General features: G+C 34.6%; 1 protein-coding gene across 1 annotated transcript; it reads right to left on the minus strand.

Annotated features, from left to right (window-relative positions):
• Positions 1 to 1,853: 1,853 nt before the first annotated feature.
• LOC136816580 (endoplasmic reticulum junction formation protein lunapark-A-like) lies at positions 1,854 to 18,642 on the minus strand. Its single transcript, XM_067072916.1, has 13 exons — positions 18,554 to 18,642; positions 8,451 to 8,506; positions 8,309 to 8,350; positions 7,884 to 8,071; positions 7,534 to 7,592; positions 7,386 to 7,426; positions 6,407 to 6,490; positions 6,031 to 6,082; positions 5,729 to 5,890; positions 5,317 to 5,406; positions 3,857 to 3,997; positions 3,123 to 3,386; positions 1,854 to 1,939 (listed from the first exon to the last, which is right to left on the minus strand). Exons 2-13 carry the CDS (start codon positions 8,487 to 8,489, stop codon positions 1,854 to 1,856), a joined length of 1,248 nt encoding a protein of 415 aa, XP_066929017.1. The 5' UTR covers positions 8,490 to 8,506; positions 18,554 to 18,642.
• Between the last annotated feature and the right edge of the window lie 1,052 nt (positions 18,643 to 19,694).

The following is a 19,694-nucleotide window of genomic DNA, read 5'->3' on the forward strand; positions in this document are numbered from 1 at the left end:
TTTAAATTTCTTAATTTGGTGTCGAAAGTTTTTTTAAAAAACTTTCAATTTCTAAAATAATTCTCTAAAAATATAACAAAAGAATGTATCAAAATATCAGGAGAACTAACTGAACTGTTTTCCAAACCCAAAAAATTAGTTCATCCCCAAAGTTACTTTAAAGGTTTTATTTTTACATAAGTGTTCCCGTTTTATATCAGACACATATTTCATATCAGGGCAGTGTCTGCCTTTTGTTATATTATGCTGATAATCAAAAAAATGTATTTCTTTTACTCTTTTTGACCAATCTTACTTCACATCCGTGTCAGTTCAAAGTTTGTAAATCAAAATTGATGAGTAAGCAAACGATATCACTCTTATTTCAAAACAAAACCTTTAACCCTGAAAGAAAAATTTCTTCCTTTTTAATGTATAATGAAGATAAAATTGCACAGAAAAACCTGGCTAATGGTCTTGAAGTGCGAATATAACACTGGTTCATCTTTAGATTCGAATTTGAACAATTCCATGTATAGCCAGCGATTTGGATGTTTCAAATTGGGCTTTTCCAGAAATAGTTCGTGCCCCCCTATTAAGGATATCGGATATCCAGGGGGTTAACGATTTTTGTTCAAAAGTGGATATCCAGGGGGTTAAATATCTACAAGGGAGCGGATATCCAGGGGTAAAGTGTCTTTTCAAGTAAAAAATACGATATCCAGGGGGCACACTGGGCCCAGATGGCAAAAGTTTGGAAATAGGGGGAGGGAGAGCAACAAAAAACTATTTCTTACAATTTTTGTATTATAAAGGCTTTCATAGAGCTCTAGGGTCACATTACATGAGATAGAAAATAGTAGACTTCAACTATTGACTTTCTTTTGAGATTTATCATGAAAATTGAGATTTTTAGCTTGGAAAATGCAGGCAAAATTTGAACTTTTAAACCGCTAAGTGTCACATCAAAACTCCAGCATTTTTAGAAAGGTTAGTGTCTGTAGTTTTCAAAACATATATGGTTTGATATGTGACACTTAGCGGTTTTCGAGATATTTGGACATTTGTGGTTACCTTAAGCATTTTCGTGATGAGAATTTCGATTGAAAATTTGAGTTTTTTCTCGCTCTTGGACATTTATACATACTTTTTAAGCAATTTCTCTTTAGAATATAATGTCTCTAAGGTAATCACACAAAATGAACTGATTTAGAAGCTGAATTTAGTTCAGAATCTTAAAAAATATGCATTTTTCACTTTTTTTTTTGATTTTCATCAAAATCTGGTTTTCAGTCAACTTTGGAGCCACATAACTTGAGTTACAAATCAGATACAGACCTGAAACTTTAGCATCTGATCAGAAATTTATTCAAGATTTCATAAATTATATTAATAAAGCAAAATTTTAACTTTCGTTTTTTCCCTATTTCCACCTCTGGGCCCACTGTGGGGGGTAAGCATCTTTATAAGAGAGGATATCCAGGGTTTGAGCATATTTTTAAGAGTGGATATCCAGGGGGTCTTTACTAATAAAGTAGGATATCCAGGGGATTCAATACTTCGAAAAATCAATATCCTCAACAGTGGGGGTAAAATTTTTTTCTGGAAAAGCCCATTTATAGAGGTGAAGTTATTGTTACTAATGCATTAACTTCTAAATATTTTAACAATTATAAAAGTTTTTTGTTGTAATAAGTTTTGCAAATTCAAAGAATGTTCTCAGAAATGAAATTGTTTCATTGAAGATGATCTTTTTTTACGAACAATGTATGATCCCAAACAATGTCTGTTCAAAACAAAGAAACTCAACGAAGCAATCGAACGCATTTACTACAATAATTTACTACCAGCAACTACAACAAACATTCTCTTCGTTATTCAGCCATGTCTTCATTTTCGTTTTCTTTTGTATTTGTTTCACTGTCGCTAGCAGATTGTTCTTTAACAGGCTCATCGTCACCTGGTTGTGAAGAAAAAAAGGAGCAATCTTATATCAAGATGAAACTTGAGAGCTGTACTTCGTTTCATCATAGTCCGTACAATAAACCCCAGTCTGGAAGCTTTTTGTTTCTTTCCATTGGTTTCTTTCTTGAACCTTATGTTGGGAAATTAGTTTGTTTTGCTTACTTTTTGATCATGTGATTAAATCTTAGACCAATCCCAAGAGGAGTACTTGGTAACGTGATCAAAAACTGAGCAAATCGATTTACATCTTTTGATAATAACAAAGAAAAAGCTAACAAAAAGAAAAAAACTTTATGCTTCCAGACCAGTGGTTTATAAGGACTATAGTTTCATACACAATGATTACGTACAAAAAAACAACAGAAAAGTTACATATTTCATGAAGTCATTGTACTCTCGGGTACCTAATAGCCGTCCCCCCTCCGCTAATAAATTTTTCGAAAATTTTCCACAAAGGACATTCTTACTCCAACCCCCCCCCCCACCGCTTATTAATTTTTGGGAAAATGTTTTTGAAAGTTGCCTCTTTTGTCCTAATTCAGCTGTATTAGCCTCCTTTAAAAAAATTTTCCTCCCATGACATTTTTATTCCAACCCCGCCCCCTCGCTTATTCCAATTCCCCTGCTATTAGGTACCCGAGAGTAGTGACATATGATGAATAGTGTCGAACGTCCTACACAACCTTAACTCTTGTATCACAATTCTCATAAACTCATTAGAAAATATGTATATTATTGTTAAACATAAACATCGATTGAAAGGGTGCTCAATACCATGTAGAACGAGTTCATAAATCCATTTCAAAATTTCGAGGTTAAAAAATGATGAGAAATATTATAATAATTCAAATTCCAGCAACTAAGATTGAGGTCTTGTCCAATTGTATTCTTTAAATAGCTCTTTAATGAATTCGGTTCTTTGAGCATTCTATAGACTCTGTTGAGGAGCAAGCTCTGCTTCTCCGTTCATCACAAGCGAGTATGCAAAGCTCGCCACTTAGTGTTTTGAGCACTCTGGTGACAACAGCAGTCTATGCTTGCTTACCCGAACCGCATTGATGAGTCCTGGGACGGACGAAACACGTGTCTGTGAATAGATATATTCTTTAAATTAAAAAAGCTTTCTGAAAAAAGACTAAAACCAAACACTGAACATCAAAACTCAAACAATAACAAACCTTGAACATCATTTTTATCATCATCAGAATGAGTTGGACTTTCCTCATTTTCTTCTTCATTTATACCACTCCTCCGTTGTTTTGTTTCATCTTCTCCTTCTTCCTTACTATCCTCATCTTCTTCTGCTCCTGATGATTGAGTTTGGTTCAATGAAGACGTTGAGTTCTCTCTGGATAATGTTTGTTTAGGTTTCTCTAGCTTCGGTGCTTGTAGACGCTGCTTGCGTGCCGGGTTGAGCATACCACAGTAACAGCATTTATATGCTAGAACAATGAAAATTTGTGCATTTAGCTTTTTAGTGAATGAACGTCTCAAAGAAAATGGAGAATTTGTGAACCATCTTTATTGGTGTAATCGAAAGGTAAATGAAACGTAGTGCTCCTAGGTTACTCGGTTTCTATCCAGTTCAAAACTAGTGTACCATGATGTTGTACAAAATAAAAGTATGGTAAAATAATTTATGAGTTTCCTCAGGGGAAATGGTAAGCAATTTTCGAGAGCTCGACTTATAACTTTTGATTAAAGAGAGAATCATAACACTAATGCCATGATAAGAATTAAGGAAAGTGTAATTGGACTCTCTTTTCCTGGATTCGAGCAGTTACTTTCTTTTAATCCTACAGTATAAAGATTTGAAAAAAAGACCAGTACATTTTATTATGATATGAAAATAAAATAACTTAGGCTGGACTTAAAAAATGGTGGTTTGCCGTCACCCGGTAAAGCAACTTACCAATAAACATGAATTCTTCAGCTAGAGCCATTCCATTATGACCAGCACATTGTTTACAAATCAGTGCATATCGATTACTTGGTCCATCACCAACAAAATACTCTGCCACCTTCACGAGAATGTACATAGAAAAGGTTACTCATCAAAAGAAGTTGTTCATTCAAGTAGTACACTAAAGTATCAATCTATAGATCGAACGATAAAATTCCATTAAGAGAATCTTTGACTATTTTGCCTCCTAAAACTAAAAATCTGATCAACCTGAAAGTTATACAGCATGCCCCGAGGAAAGCCGAAAAGATTTTATACAAATGAAATTCCATGATATAATTTTATCTTTTTATTTCTTCATGATATGGGTTACACAGACGAACAAATAAGACAAAACACTATTGACAAAAGAGAAAATAGTCTTCCCCCCCCCCCCCGCTAGGCACTAAGTGATATCGCCAGAGGTACGAGACTAAATAAAAGAAGAAGAAAAAATAGAACAAATAATATTAAAAGGATAGATTTAAAGGAGCTATGATTGTTTAGAAGATTAAAATAGTGTCCCACTGAACCTACCGGTTTCATGCATAAAAGCAACCAGAGAATTGCTTGGTTCATTATTAAAGTTAGGCTTTCATCACCATATAATAGTAGCCGACAAAATTGAGGTGTCAAGTGGGAAAAAATTAATGCCTAAGGTATGAAGCTTGTTGAACAGTGATTGTCTTTCATGGGAATATATAGAGCAATGTAGAATAAAATGTCATAAAGTGTATTTTAAACAGAGTTTGTCCGACAACCACAGAAAGGGTCTAGAGTATCGCGAAAACCATGCCTAAACTTGCTCATTGAGATGACTGAATCCAACACGAAGCCTATTGAGGATGATTGATTATGATTATCAGAAACATAAAAAACATGACACTGGCTGGGTCTCAAAAATTCATAAATTGATTTCCTTAAAGGTTTTAATGGAAGGTAGTTTCTTATATCATCGTCCAGGATATTCCACTGAGATATGCAGTAAGGGAAGGAAGTGTTTCGGAAACGTTCTGTTTGTATATTAAGAGGATAAATAGGATTTCTTGTTCTTAGACCAATGGGCGCTGTTACCCTTGCTGGCAGGTAGTTACGTAAATAAGACGGAGTTAAAATGTTTATAATTTCATAGAAAAATATCATTCTTCTTGCAAAACGGTTGTCAGCAAGGCTTTCAAGGCCAAGTTCAGAATATATTTTTTCCTGAGACGTTCCACGAAAATAGCCTGTTATGGCTAAACAGGCATTGTATTGAATGGTTTCGAGCTTCAGCACAAAAGAGACATTTCCTTGACGGTCATATACGATATCACCGTAGTCAAGGTAAGGTCTAATGAACGATTTATAAATAGTTAGCAGAGATTTCCTAGGGACATGTTTGCGAAGTCTGTTAATGAGGCCAATACCTTTATTGAAATTAATCCTTCAAAGAATGATAATACATACTTTATCGACGATTGATCTATCTCTTGGTAGAATTGGAGCTGGAGTAGCTGGACGAGGCATGCCTGGGTGTGGCCCTAAAAAAAGATAAAAGACCGTCTGAAATAGAAACAACACAGTTTAAAACAGACTTTTTAGAGCCAGTTAAAATTGGAATTCTATAATTGTATGAGTCCGATTCTATTTCATTCCAAGCCTTCTAAATTGGTGGTTGGTAGTAGCTATTTACCTTAAAAGCTGTATACCCGTTTAGAGTATATTGCCAGAAAACAATTTCAAATTGTACTAATATAGATATAATACAAATTCACGAAACCGATTTATCAATAAATCTAATGATATATAGATACATCTGCTGATTACGTTGTTAGCAAAAAAACATCTTAGAGATTTTCTTACCCCTGAAGTGTGGAGTACCTTGGAACTGTTGTTGAGGCATCCTTGGTGGGAATGGTGTTCCATTATTATTCATCATTTGTGGTGTTGATGCGATCATTGGACGTGGTGTCATCATTTGTCTTGGATGTGGTTGCTGCTGTTGCCCAGCCCTTTTGCGTAATTCTTCAAGAAAAATGGGAAAGTGAAGATTCAAGCAAAGAAAACAGATTTTGTTGATTTAATTAAAAGATGATAACATCATGTCCAAGAAATAACTGCATACTACAAAATTAGATAGTGAAAAAAGCAAAGTAATGTCATACCTGTTCCATTAGCTTGCTGGGGTTGTGGTGTTTTCTTCTCATTTTTATCTTTCTAAAGATAATAAGATGTTAAAGATTTATTTCATCTACCACAACAAACAATACAAACGGTGATTTTTCGCTATCTAAACTGAATTTTTGGGTGACAATGCTTGCATTGCAGCTACCTTGAAGAAATCATCAGAGTAGGCTTGACTTAAAGATTGTAACCAACAGAAACACTATGTAGCAATTTGAAGTTTTGAAGTTTATTTCCCCATATTTTATGTCTCTGGAAATATCCTCGAACACTTAGTGATTCTATTTATTATTGGATCGAAGCATATATTATAGTATGAACAAAAAGCTCTACTAAGAAAATACTGTCCATCCAAACCTCTACAAGTTTTCTGTTGGGATCAAACTTTTCCAATATTTCTTTTGCAACTTTGTACGTCTCAGTTTCCATCACATTTTCTAGCTGGAAAATAATTGAATTGAAAATCAATTTCACTCATCAGTTATATAGCCCTAAAATTACAAGTTACACTCAGAATAAAACCAGTCACAACAAGATTAAGCAGAATAATACTGCCAACTCTTTGAAGTCCAAACTTCCAACTCTACTGGAAGTTTTGACTATAGAAATTTTCACCAGTGATAAATATTGACCATTTAAGACAGCGTGCAAAATTTAAATTTAGTTATGCGAGCGGTTGGTATTTGACAGACCGGTCCGTTTTTTACCTAAAATGCTCACTTTTAGCATAATCATTTGCCCGATTGTGCTGAAATTGTATTATCAATATAACAATAGCGTTCTCAGAATTAATGACAACGACGAACAAAAACTTTACGCTATTACTACTATTATCCATATCGGACATTCAAACAACGTTTTTTTAGCGTCAGCCAAGTCTTTTCGCTTCAATGCAATGTTTTCAACAAGTTTCTTCAAAAAGTGTTTTTTCTGACGTTAGTTTTGTCTCTTTGCTTCAATACAACGACTTCAATCCAATTCCGAGCAGGTCACAAATGACATTATTGCCCTATAACCCAGGTGGTGATGACGTCATCAATGATGCCAAAATTTTCATCAAAGATGTCAATTCACATTTAGTGCACACTTACAAAATTTTAACTCAATTGGATAAATATTTCAAAAGTTATCAAAAAAATTCGTTTTTGGGGGGAGGCTCTTTGCCCCCACCCCAAGATGCTCGAAGGGTTAAGCTAGCTTATTTTGGCAGGATCTCCAAAAACATTGTGCAGAAAACAAAAATTGTGTCCAAAATCTGATGCATATTAAGAAGCTACCAAATCTTCTTAGTTTAGAAAGTTAAAGACTGACAGCTATACTATAAATGCTTACTTACAATCTTTTGCTTCTCCTTTTTTAAATCTTCCAGTTGTCGACCTAAACAAAAACCAAGAAAACAGAGGTAATTTCAGTCCATGAAAAACTACATACAGTACAAGTTGAATTCAAAAGCATAAACTATAGAAAAGTGGTAAATTTCTTACTATTTTTTGCAATTCTTGTGACAAATACATAATGTAATAGCTTCTTCAAACCAATAACACTAGAAAATAACAAGATGAGCAAGATATTTAGTTCTTGTAATAGATATTTTATGATAATGATTTTGATGATTATTGAAAAAAAATTCAAAAATTCCGAAATATCTAGTAGTTTCTCTTTAATAATTATACATTCAACATATCCTTTTAACAAATAGGTCATTGATAATAAGACAGAATTTAACATCAATTCAAAATCATCACAACAAGAAAATTTCACATTGAAGACAAATTAGTCTCTGGACCTGCTTTAAGTCAAGTTGGCATAAAGTGTAAATAAAAAAATATCTTACAGAAAGGGGAAGAGTAGGAATGGTACCAAGAAAAGCAACCGATCAACCAACTTTTTGGGCATGTAAAATAAATAGAACACTGCAGCACATATCAGATATATTGAGATTGATGTGACCAGTAAAAACAATACAGCTGAACGTTGTTTTTCGCGATTCCTTTTCAGTAGATTTTGAATGTTTTCGATATCCTACAAAAGGGGAAAGTGAATAAAAACAATGAAATTACATGATTGTTGTACCAATTGTTACGATTGTTACTGTATTTGCGATGTTAGCTTTTTTAGGCTTATGCAAATAAATGGATAGAAACCAAATAAACCAGTTTACCCCATGAACTAATTGAAAAATAACCAAGCTGAAACGAATTTATCTATACAAGGAATTTGAAACATATTTAAAAATAAATGAGCACTAAATTAACAAACCTCTTCAATTTTTTCCAATCTTTCCTTGGTTGTTATCTTTTTCTTAAAAAATAAAGCAGGAATATTAAAAGATGTTTTAATCAGATGAAAAATAAAATAGCTATTACAACAGATTACAAAACAATAAAAAAAATTAAACTACCTTTGTTAACTTTGATAACACAGATGAAACAAGGCCCATTTTCTCTTCTACTGCATCTATAAAATATGAATTGATTGTCTCTGATGCACGGTTAAATTGTTTTAAAGTATATAAAAAAACAAGAAATTGTGATGACAGGCAATGCCTTTGACTAAAAAATTAAAGATATCATAACATTCATTTCTTATTGTTTTCTTTGTGATTAGCATCACTTCTTTGTTTCAAACAATGGAATGACTACCTCATCACCCTCCTTATACTTACCTGATACTTATATGTTTGCTATTTAGCAGACCTGATCAATCCAACTTGTTGAACCAATCGAACAATCGAACTAACCAAACTCCATTGATAAAAGGTCGAGTAAAAAAATTAATCGAGCTCTAAGATTTTTAAAAAAAATGTGAGTGTTTGGTCAAGTTTGATCAATGGGTTGCGGTTCGATCAGTTCGATAACCAAATTTTGTTCAACAAGTGCATGCTGCTCCCCCACCGTATATCAGCTTCTGGTCAAAGCTAATAAAGTATATTAAGCCCTTCCGGCTGGAAGCGAATCTCCTTGGTAGGATTTGAAGGAAATAAATCCTACCAAAGTTGCCTGGCCTATTATATTACTACTCTAACTTGGGACTATAGCTGACAAATCATGGGATGGCAATTCAGCCACCATTTCACCGAACCTCCAAAGTCATTAATTATTTGAGTCAATGCGAACGAGAAATTATAAAATACACGAAATCGATTTTGCACTGAGTAGGCTTTTTAATCGAAATATGAAAAAAATCTGTAGTGGAACAGCAAGTTACACACTCAATATTTGTTAATCCCATCAGGCGATAGCCAGTTAACAAATTGTTGTCAAAGAGATTTAACAGTAAGTGATAATACGGGCCAGATATCACAATCCCATGTTTCGACCAATCGTCCCAAGTTAGAGAAGTTGACAGTAATTTATTATTATTTATTTCAAATAATACTAGGCCCCAACAAAACCCACATCTATGGTTGAAAGGATACAAGAAAAGTGTGAAAGCCGTTATCGAAAGTAATCCTGATTAACATTTTCAATTTGGCTTTGACCAATGAAGTATAAGCCAAAGCGAATCGAATCTTTAACCTCTCTTAGGCAAAAGTGAAGCCTTAGAATATGCGCCATATTTTTGATGATATTGATTTAATCTGGCGATTCTTTTGTTTTTGAAAAAAGAAGACATTGCATTGTTTTATTTTTGTTTTTGAAAAAAAGTAGCTTGGAAAAGGTTGAAATGAGTCAAAAAAGGTGGTAGGACTCATTTTCAAGGGGCCTCTGGAAATGGAGGAACAAAAAGTCATAAGTAAATAAGTTTTTCTGAAAGGAGAAACTCCAAATGAAAAGAAAATCCATTTCAGCAGAAATGAAAACTTTTTTTTGGGACATTCCCATGCTAAAGAAGCAAAAAAGTGAAAAAAAACTACATGAAAATGAAAGAACTAAAATTAGCGAATGTGATTTTTGAATTCCTCACCCTTTTTCTGATAAACGTACAAAGTTTCAGCCTTCAACTACGTTTTCCTCCATTTCCAGAAACATTTGTTCATCGATAGTTGCAACTTTTTTTTCTCCCGTCAAAAACAATTTTGAAAATGTTGCAAAACGTTTGGCACTTTACCAATTTGCCGTCTAACCCGTGTCCACAGTGTTATATACCGCTGAAAAGCTAAGATCACGGGCTTTCTTTTAGTAAAAACCAGAACGCTTTAACATAGATAGAAAAAAAGTTTGAAGGGTTCAAAGTTCGCGGAAAATTGAAACATTTGGTTTGTCGTCAACAGAAGTTGCGTGACTTCTGGAGTTGCTAGAAGAGAGCAGATATGTTGCAAGTTGCAAGTGGCGAGGAGAAACATATGAGCAGATTTAATACTATCGATCGAACTAATATCAAACTTTTTACTGACCTAACTAGTTAAACTCATATTGCTGCAGAAACTGTGAGTGCTAGTACGTAGGTTTGATTATCAATAAATTCTTTACTCAACTACCGTGAGATTGGGTAACTTGCATCAGTGGAGGCTAACATGCAAAGCCCTCTAATGAATGACCTGTCTGGTCATTAAATTACAACTACGCAGCTCCGCTCGCAGCTCTACTCTACCATTTTTGTTTTGATTTAACTTTGTATTTTAATGACCAGCCAAGTCTTTCATTTGAGGGCTATGCATGTTAGCCTCCACTGATGCAAGTTACCCAATCTCACGGTACTATTCAAACTTTATTAATCCTTCTTCTATATATATAGTCTATCATATGATGGATTGGATTAGTTTGATTGTTTGATTGGTTTAACAAGTTTGATTGATCGGATATGGGCAATACCATCTAGGCAAAAAGCCGGTAAAAAAAGATGCAAACATAATTTCTTTTAAGAGTTCTATTTTGACTTTTTTGATTGCCCACCGGCCCCGCTGCCCGTGCCGTGTTGTACACATTCGGGCCTGTTCGGACCATGCTCAGGCCACAAAAAAGTATTATTGAATCGGCCCGAACATTTTGTTCGGACCATGTATGTTCGGACCATGTTCGGGCCATGTATTTACAATTGATACGGATTTGCTCGGGCCATGTTCCTTTCCTGGTTTATCATCATCCATTGTTAAATATTTTCATTAGACAAATTCAAAGTTCCAAATACCAGTTTGATTCACAAAGTTGTATAACAGTACAAAAAGCGATCCAGGTGAAAAATTCTGCTTCGAATAGGAGAAGACCACAAGAAAAGGGAACGGGATAAAGAATAAAAAGAAGACCATATTATGTATAAGATTCAAATCATTCTTTTTAATAATTTTCCTAACTTAATTGGAAAATAGATGATTAACTTTTATATTTGAACAATATATATTTGAATAAAGATGAAGATCTTTAAATTTGTTTGCTAAAATAAGGAATTTAAAATATAAATATTGGGTCCTGAAATTACACGCGCGATCGTAGCAAGTTTTCGAAAATCTGGCCCGAACATGGTCCGAAACTGCGCGGGCCCGCGCGGCCGGCCACGCGCGGGCCATTTTTAAAAAGTATTAATCAAGAGGCCCGAACATGTTTGGGCCATGCCGTGGGTCGTTGTTGTACAGGAACTTGCCAAATATTCCAAACTGCGGGGATAAGTCTCAAAAAGTGATGTGTTTTTGCGAAGCGAATTTATGAGCGAAGCAGTTTTGCTATATTGTGCACGTACCTTAACTTCTATCCCAAGCGAAAATTTGCTATAAAATTTGCTATATAAATCACATCTTCAAACCGATGATTTTATCAAAATGACCTTGAATGGTTTGGCTTGAAGCCACGAAAACTTTCTCGGTTTGGTAACTAGGACTATGAAAAATGCCGTTTTAAAATGGTGTACCCTAACAGTGAACAGCAACAAAATTACCGGAAGCCGAAACACGGACTTAAAATCTGAAGTTGATCAAATTGCCGCGCGGGCGGCATGCATCTAAGCAATCTAAGCAGTGGTTCTTCAGTTTTAAATGTTTATTTTGCTGTTAAATGGAAAAAATTAGTTTGAACGTTGACAGAAAGTATCCTCATCATCCCTTGACTTTTAACAGCAAGTATCAAGTATCAAATAAGGTCAATTAATGAGAGGTTTTTGCAAGTTGCGCGGGCGGGCGGGAGAGGTGCTCTTTTAATGAACGAAACTTATATTACCTTGCAAAACCAAGTGGATATTCTATGACAGTCAGGAACAGTCGCTTTATTAGGAGACGCCTCCTGATTAGGAGACCCGTCTCCTAATCAGGAGGTTCACGTCTCCTAATTAGGAGACGGGTGTAATTATCTCGTGAACGAAGAAACTGCGCATAATTTGGTTGCTCCCATTGGAAAGAGCACAAAAAATTCCATATGGTGATTTTCAGAAAAATCCACCGGTGGAATCAATCACAATTCTAATACAGTAATCCATAAGAACCAATCAGAAGTAAGAATCTGTCTTCTGAACAAAAGCGTCTCAAAAACAAAAATGGTGGACATGAAAAAAATCAAGAGGGGCGTCCTTGTAGTGCATTATATTAGGATTGTGATCGATTGCACCGAGAAATTTTAATAATTTTTTTAAAACTTTACCAATTCAAGGCTGCTCTTTCCATTAAAACTAGTTTCAAAATGCGCGGAAAAGCCTAAAGCCCTTAAAATTGAGATCAAAGTTTTATGTCTCCTACCGTTAGAGGTCCTAAAGCCGACACCACTGCCTAAAGCCGATGGGGTCTTTCAAAGATACAAACTAAAATAAAAACAAATCTTTCGCTGTGACGCAACGAAGATACCAAAGTGTCAACTAAACTGAGAGATTTGATACACTGAACCAATTGAACCAAATAACAATAATTGCTTCTTATAACAAAACATATTTTTTTATTGCAATATGCACAACGTCATAAATGACAACAGTAGTAACAGCATCATAAAAAGTAACGCGATGTTTTGATTGTCCAAAGCACAAGAAAATATAAAAGAGGTCTGTGTACGAGCGTGCTCATTTTGAAACGTTACGTAATCAAGCCTGGTTTCTATTACTTTACACTGGCACTTGGCTTGATTGAGGGGCCAGGACTTTGTGTAAGGATACATATAGACGACGTATATTACAATATATTATATATTACATGATAAGAATACAAATAGACGACGTATATTACAATTATTATGTATTACATGACACCTTGCTCCTATCCTAGTAAAGATAATGTTGTCAAAGAGTACACTTAAATGAAGAGCTATCCGATTGCGGGCCTTCCGTAAATAAACATCCGGACTTATGGGTGGTAAAGAGGGCGTTGATAGTTGCCGCCTCATTGATTCGATGTTTGTTATTCAAATTAAGTGCTACCGCATCCGCCCATTTTTCAACTTCGCGCCATTTTTACAATTTAGTCTGTTTATTTCTTGATGGAAACCAGTCCAAGTTGTTTCGTATTTTTCCTGCACAAGTCACTTTTATTACAAAACTGTTATCGTTTTAAACATGAGCAACTGATCCAGAATAAAAGGTGATTATTTTTACAACTCACACTTTTTAATTACATTAATTGACATCTTGACATTACAGCTATCTTGTTCTAGCAATAGTTTATCGTTCAACTTGGAGAGAGAATGTTTGTAAACGAGCATGAGTCTGGTAATGTCACCCAAATAGGTGAAAAAATTTGGAAAAAATAAAGTTTTGAATTTCACTTTTATTCCTGGATAATTCTTTTATTAATGACTTCAATTTTCAGAAAACATAAGTATCAGGGCTTAATCAAACTGGCTTGGTCCATAAATTTAACCTAGAGTAGTTATAATCAGACAAATTTGGCAAAAAACTCTTTGTAGTTTACACTTTATTTGAGATAAAATATGCATTATCTAATACTTGTCTTAGATTTCAGTTCATGGCTATTATATTAAGCTGCATTGAAAAGCAATTTTTACCCTCCAGTATGGCATATTTTTCAAATTCTGACACTTTTTTCAAATAAAATCTAAAACTAAAAAAATATTCCCATAAAGTTTGACTTCGTGAAAAGAAACTGGCTATGGTCAGGTAATTTCATTCTAGATTTGAAGGACTCATCACAAGGCTTCCAAAAAACCAAAAGTTTGCTATATTTCAGTTAGCCAATAAAATTAGAAAATGAAACCTTGTTGGTTGCGGACATAACTTTTTGTTAAATTTGATTTAAAATCAGCAATAAACATTAAATTGAGTTATTATTGGCTTTTAATACTTTGCTGTACTTGAACCAAAACTTAATCATTGAAATTGTTGTCTTGAAAGGTCTTTGTAACTATGATTTCCTGAAAATTGAAGATTTATTTGTAAAAGAGAATCCAATCATACATAATTTTTTGTTAAAAATCTAATCTTAAAAGTTAAGATTTGAGCTTGACATCAACTGTTGTTACATTTCATAATCATTAAATATGATTTTTCCTTGAGAGTCACTAAACTTTTTCAATAGAAAGGGTTAAATGTATAATAATGCTGTGTGTGCGGACATAACTTTTTCTTCTTAGGGTAGAACCATAGAACATTATACATCATTAATTAAAGATTTTGGAGTGTCTTTTTCTATTGCCAAAATTTAAGGAATATTATAGAGACTAAATCAATATAAAACCAAAAGATTTGGTTTGGTTTGATTTCAGTTTTATTACATGTTTTTCTTTGAAAAGAATAAAAGAAGACTTATCAATGATATTAGAACTTTCTCATATTTCTAATAGAAGAACAACCCTCTAGAGAACACAAAAAATTAAAAAAACAAGGAAATGCATGGTTTTTACAAATTTAACTCTTTAGTATTGTCAAAGTGTTAGCATAACTGCTTAAGGGGGTCAAAAATCTGATAAAATACTTTAATAGTTATGTCCGCAACATACAATTTGCTACAGAATATGACTCTGTTTTGACAGGGTGGCCAGCGATTTTAGTCATTGAAAATCAAGTATATTCAAGTACTTTTTGGAGCATTTTTGATAATTTTCAAGTATATCTTTGCTATTTTCAAGTATATGAAGGTGCAAAATTCAAGTACATTCAAGTATATTTTGAACTTTACGTATGTTGCTTCGTTAGAATAGGGATATCCGGATCCTCAAATTTGCCAGAAATTTTATGGGCTTCCCTTTCTTAAAAATATTATGACAAAATTGTGTGCACAAAATAATGTCACTGATGCCAGAATTATTTTGACATTTTCTCAAATTAACAACAGATCAAAATGTGCTCTAGAAACTAGTGGATTTATGACACCATGGCGTACAACAGCGGTTGTCTAATTTCTAGAATTTTATTACTAACAGCTTACGTAGCAAGGTTGTCAAATCAGAAGATTTGGTTGCGAGCGAAGTGGGTAGAATTTCTTTTGCAATTCTAAGTAGTAGGAAGAAATTTCTCGATATTTCCAGAATGTTTTCTAGAGACTATCAGAAGTATTTTCTTCAAATATCAGACTTCAAGACGTTTAAGACATTTCCAGTTGGAGCAGACGAAGAAACTGTGTAATTAAGAGTTTAGTCAATTCAGTCAGATCAAAAACTTTGCTGAAAAATTGACATTTTCCCAATTTTCAACTTCTTATTTCTAGAATCATTTCCCTATGGCTCACTGCTCCCAGAAGGTTTATTTTCTAGCAAGAGTTTTTAACATAGAAAATTGGCGAGCACTTTTCATGTAGCACTTTTCATGTCACTACTTTTCAAACTTTTCAAAAATACTACCATCAATTTTAGATAGGTCAAGTGTCCTGATATTAGTGGGTTTCATGATTACTTGGAGGACCCACCATGGTTGGGTCCGACAAAGAAAATTTTGAAAAATAGGGATTCAAAGATTGGCTAAAACCATCAATTTCAAGGGACTCTAGAAAGAAATTTCCTGACTTTTCCCTGACTTTTGAAGAATTTTACAAAATTCCCTGGCTTTTCCATGTTTTCCCTGACTTTTTCTAAAAATAGCCCTTTTTCCAGGTTTTCCAGGTTTTCCCTGACCGCTTTAGCATTAGCCTGCACAATTCATTTACCATGGGCTCCATTTTTCAGCAGTAGCTTGATTTGCAAATATCAGATATCCATTTGGCAGAGAAAGAGTGGAAATGTGCACATTGGATATATTCTTTCAATACATGTTCCAAAGGCTAGATTTTTGAAATTCTCAATGAGGGTTATCTTGCAGTAAATAAAACTTGAGCTGAAGAATATCTAAGATTCTGCTTTTACTTTTTTTCATTTTTTATATGCCCATTAAGGTTCATCTTTTTAAAAAAAGCCATATCAAATAGGTTAAGTGAATAAGACCAACCAAGAATGTCTAACCTTACAAATAGGGTACAATACATTGTTATCAGGAGGACCCACCATGGTTGGGTCCGAATAGAAAATTTTGGAAAATTTATACTTCAAAACAGCCTGTGAGAGCCCTGGAAATAGAAGATTTGATTGAAAAAAGAAATTCAAGTATTTCAAGTATTCCAATTTATCATTTTCAAGTATATACTGGAAAAATGGGCATTTTTTCAAAAACTCCAGTATAATCAAGTACCAATATTTTTTTCCAGTATATTCAAGTATTTTCAAGTATTTCCAGTATCGCTGGCCACCCTGTTTGAACTATTGGAGCAATTCTAACCAGTCTGTAAGTGAATGTGTAGTAGATTATGTTGTGTGAACACTACACAATGAATTTAATATGCAAATTAATGCATGATTTATCCTTTATTCAAGCTCGCAGGCTCAGAACCATCATTTTCAAAGAAACAAAAAGGTTATTTTTCTGTTAAAATTTTAATTTTGGACCTCAACTTGGCATCAGAGTATTTGTTTTCTATTTCTAATAGCCTAAGCATTACTTCCATATAATAAAACATCATGCCAGCTTGCAAATACACTTTATCAGCAACATTTTAGATGAAATAGTTATGTCCGCAACATGAAATACATATGATATGAGGTGAAAAAACTGAAATCTCTGCCTGCCAATGGGAAAATTATCAGACTTTTTTCTGGTTTTAACCAACTTATAATGACCTCAAATGCAATAATTTGTCAAAGAAACCTAAAAATGGTGTTTGGGGGCTGAGAAAACTTCATGATTTGTTGCGGACATAACTTATTGTTGCGGACATAACTAATTTTTGGAGAAACTATTTTCTTTCACCGTCTCCCAACAAATAGCCTTTGGGACTTCAAATTTGTATAAAATGACCCCAAATATGACCCTTGGTATAGAAAAATGATTCAGTTGAGTAAGAATAACTCCTTTGAAAATTTAAAGGATAAAATAATGTGCGGACATAACTCAAAATTGTGAACGGAAATCGTACCCTGTTCACTTCAAAATGGAATATTTTTCAATGAAGGACAACTGGTATTTTAGTGTTACTTGGTTTGGTTCTCTAATGGATGGGAAGGGTTAAAAATCAAATAACTATAGATATTAACAGTTCCACTTCTCTAGCAAATCAATTGTGTGCGGACATAACTTTGTGAACGAAAAAAGTTATGTCCGCAACTTTTTGCATTTATTCTGGGAAAAACTTCATTTTGAAAAATCTTTTTGTAGATTTTGTTTTTCATATCCCTTGGCTGTAATAAAAAGAAAAATTAAGTATGATCAGACATGATTGGCCTAGATTATTAAATAATGAACTTAGACAATTTGCTAAAAACCTCATTTTCCGTTCACATTCTGATGTAAAAAGCTGTCCTGAAAAAATTGTGTACTTTGTAAAGTGAAAAAAATGACTGTTTAAGCTTGCCAGTATCAAGACTGATAAAAAACATCAGCTGGTATCATTATTGCATGCACCTAGATTTTTCACTGGAGCCTTAAAGTTGAAAAGTTAACAAAACCGAAAATGGGTGACATTAGCAGACTCATGCTCAAACATAGAATTTTTTTTCAAAACAGTTATTTGGGGGGTCGGAATTAGGCAGTGGCGTTGGCTGCTTTAGGACCTCTCACGGTAATTATTAGGAGACGGGTCTCCTAATCAAGCGACCCCAAGCGACCTACATGTCTCCTAATCAGGAGACGTCTCCTAATCAGGAGGCATCTCCTAATAAGGCGACTGTTCCTGACTGTATGATAAAGAAGTACGGAGATAATCAAATTTGTCGAATTTGTCAAGAAATAAATCAAAACTGCCCAAGAACCAACAAGCCATCTTTGTACATTTTTGTTTTTGTTTTATTTTTATGTTTTGATGATTTCGACAGACGATTCGTGATTCGAATAAAAATGTTCGATCGTTCGACGAATATCGTTGTTCGATTATATTAAGGCGCCATGCATTTACACTAGAATAACTAGAAGGAAAAAAAAAGAGCGATGCGCGGCGGGCGGCTGCGGGTGTTATGCCGCCGTGGATTATGTGGTGTGTTTGGGGCATTAAGGCTCTTATGATCCTGTCTCTATAGCGGCTTTATTAATTAGAGGGATTTTTAGAGTGTCTCTTATTTTGCTAGCAACTTTGCTGCGAATTGAGGTGGAGTCTGGATCGCTTCTTCGCAACCCTTATACAATACGGCTGGTTTATGTTTACCTATAGATTCTAAAAATATTAAGACATAAATTACTTACTGAGGACTCGATTGAAGCTTTACGGTAGACCTTCTTGCAGCTTGTCTTGTAGAGAGAATCAAGGATCAAGAAATCAGCTAAAATTTTGCATTCCACTTTCGATTTTAGCTTCAACGTAGCTTATCTACCATTTTGGAAGGCTTTTCCGAGTATGATGACATGACGTCACTTTCAGAGGCTGGGCGGTAAAGGGGCGGGAAACTGACCTTTGTGACGGCCGACGGGGGGGGGACGTGCCGCTGGAGTTTGAAAAGTGGACCCTGTCAGGTATGAATGTTTGGTAAATTTGGGACCCTGTCGGAAGGAAAATTTAAAAAAAAATTCCCGCATTTTCACCCTTAAAAGTGGCAAAAATGTACTACGAAATGTAGGCAAAAGATGCAAAAGATTGAAAATTTTTCGAATTTCGACCCTGAAAATTGTCCATAATAACCAAAAGACGACCCAGTCAGGTACGAATGTTGATAATCAGACCCTGTCAGATATCTTCAAAGCCTTAAAAGGGACCCTGACCAGCGGCACGTCCCCGTCGTTCCCAATTTTGCCTGAGTGCCTCCACGGAAAGGCAGGGTGCATGTGTGGTGGCGGAAGAAGAAGAAAGAGCGACGGTAATTGCACTCTTTCGTTGATAATCTTTTCTAAGTTTCTTACTTGTGATTTGATTGGTATGGCGTTCATCCAAGATCCTGAGTAATTGCCATGGTTACTTTTATTGCGCATAGAATGAAATCGGGATACGTCTTCACACATCGTGTACCGTGAGTTATCCACAGCTTGAACAAATATCGATATTTTCTCTATGGAAATTTGGCCTCTGATACCCAGGGTACACATCGTGATGATATGTAATATTCATACACTGTGATACTCACGGTATGAACGAACGGTGTCGTGAGTACGTACAGTGTGAGGTATTAGCGTGGTTACCCTGGGTACCAGAGACCAAGTTTTGATCAGAGAAATATTTATATTAATTCGAGCTGTGATCCTCAACTCAAAAACCTCAAAATTTTGTAAAATTTACAACCCTTCATTGGGACCAAATTTCGATGTTTGTAGGGCAAAAAGTTCCTTATAGCATAGGAACTACCAAGCTCCGAAAATGCACCATTCAGGGAACAATTCGTACCCTTCATCCCCC

This window comes from Clytia hemisphaerica, unplaced genomic scaffold, assembly GCF_902728285.1.
Source record: "Clytia hemisphaerica strain Z4C2 unplaced genomic scaffold, Clytia hemisphaerica genome assembly, whole genome shotgun sequence".
NCBI classification, from domain to species: domain Eukaryota; kingdom Metazoa; phylum Cnidaria; class Hydrozoa; order Leptothecata; family Clytiidae; genus Clytia; species Clytia hemisphaerica.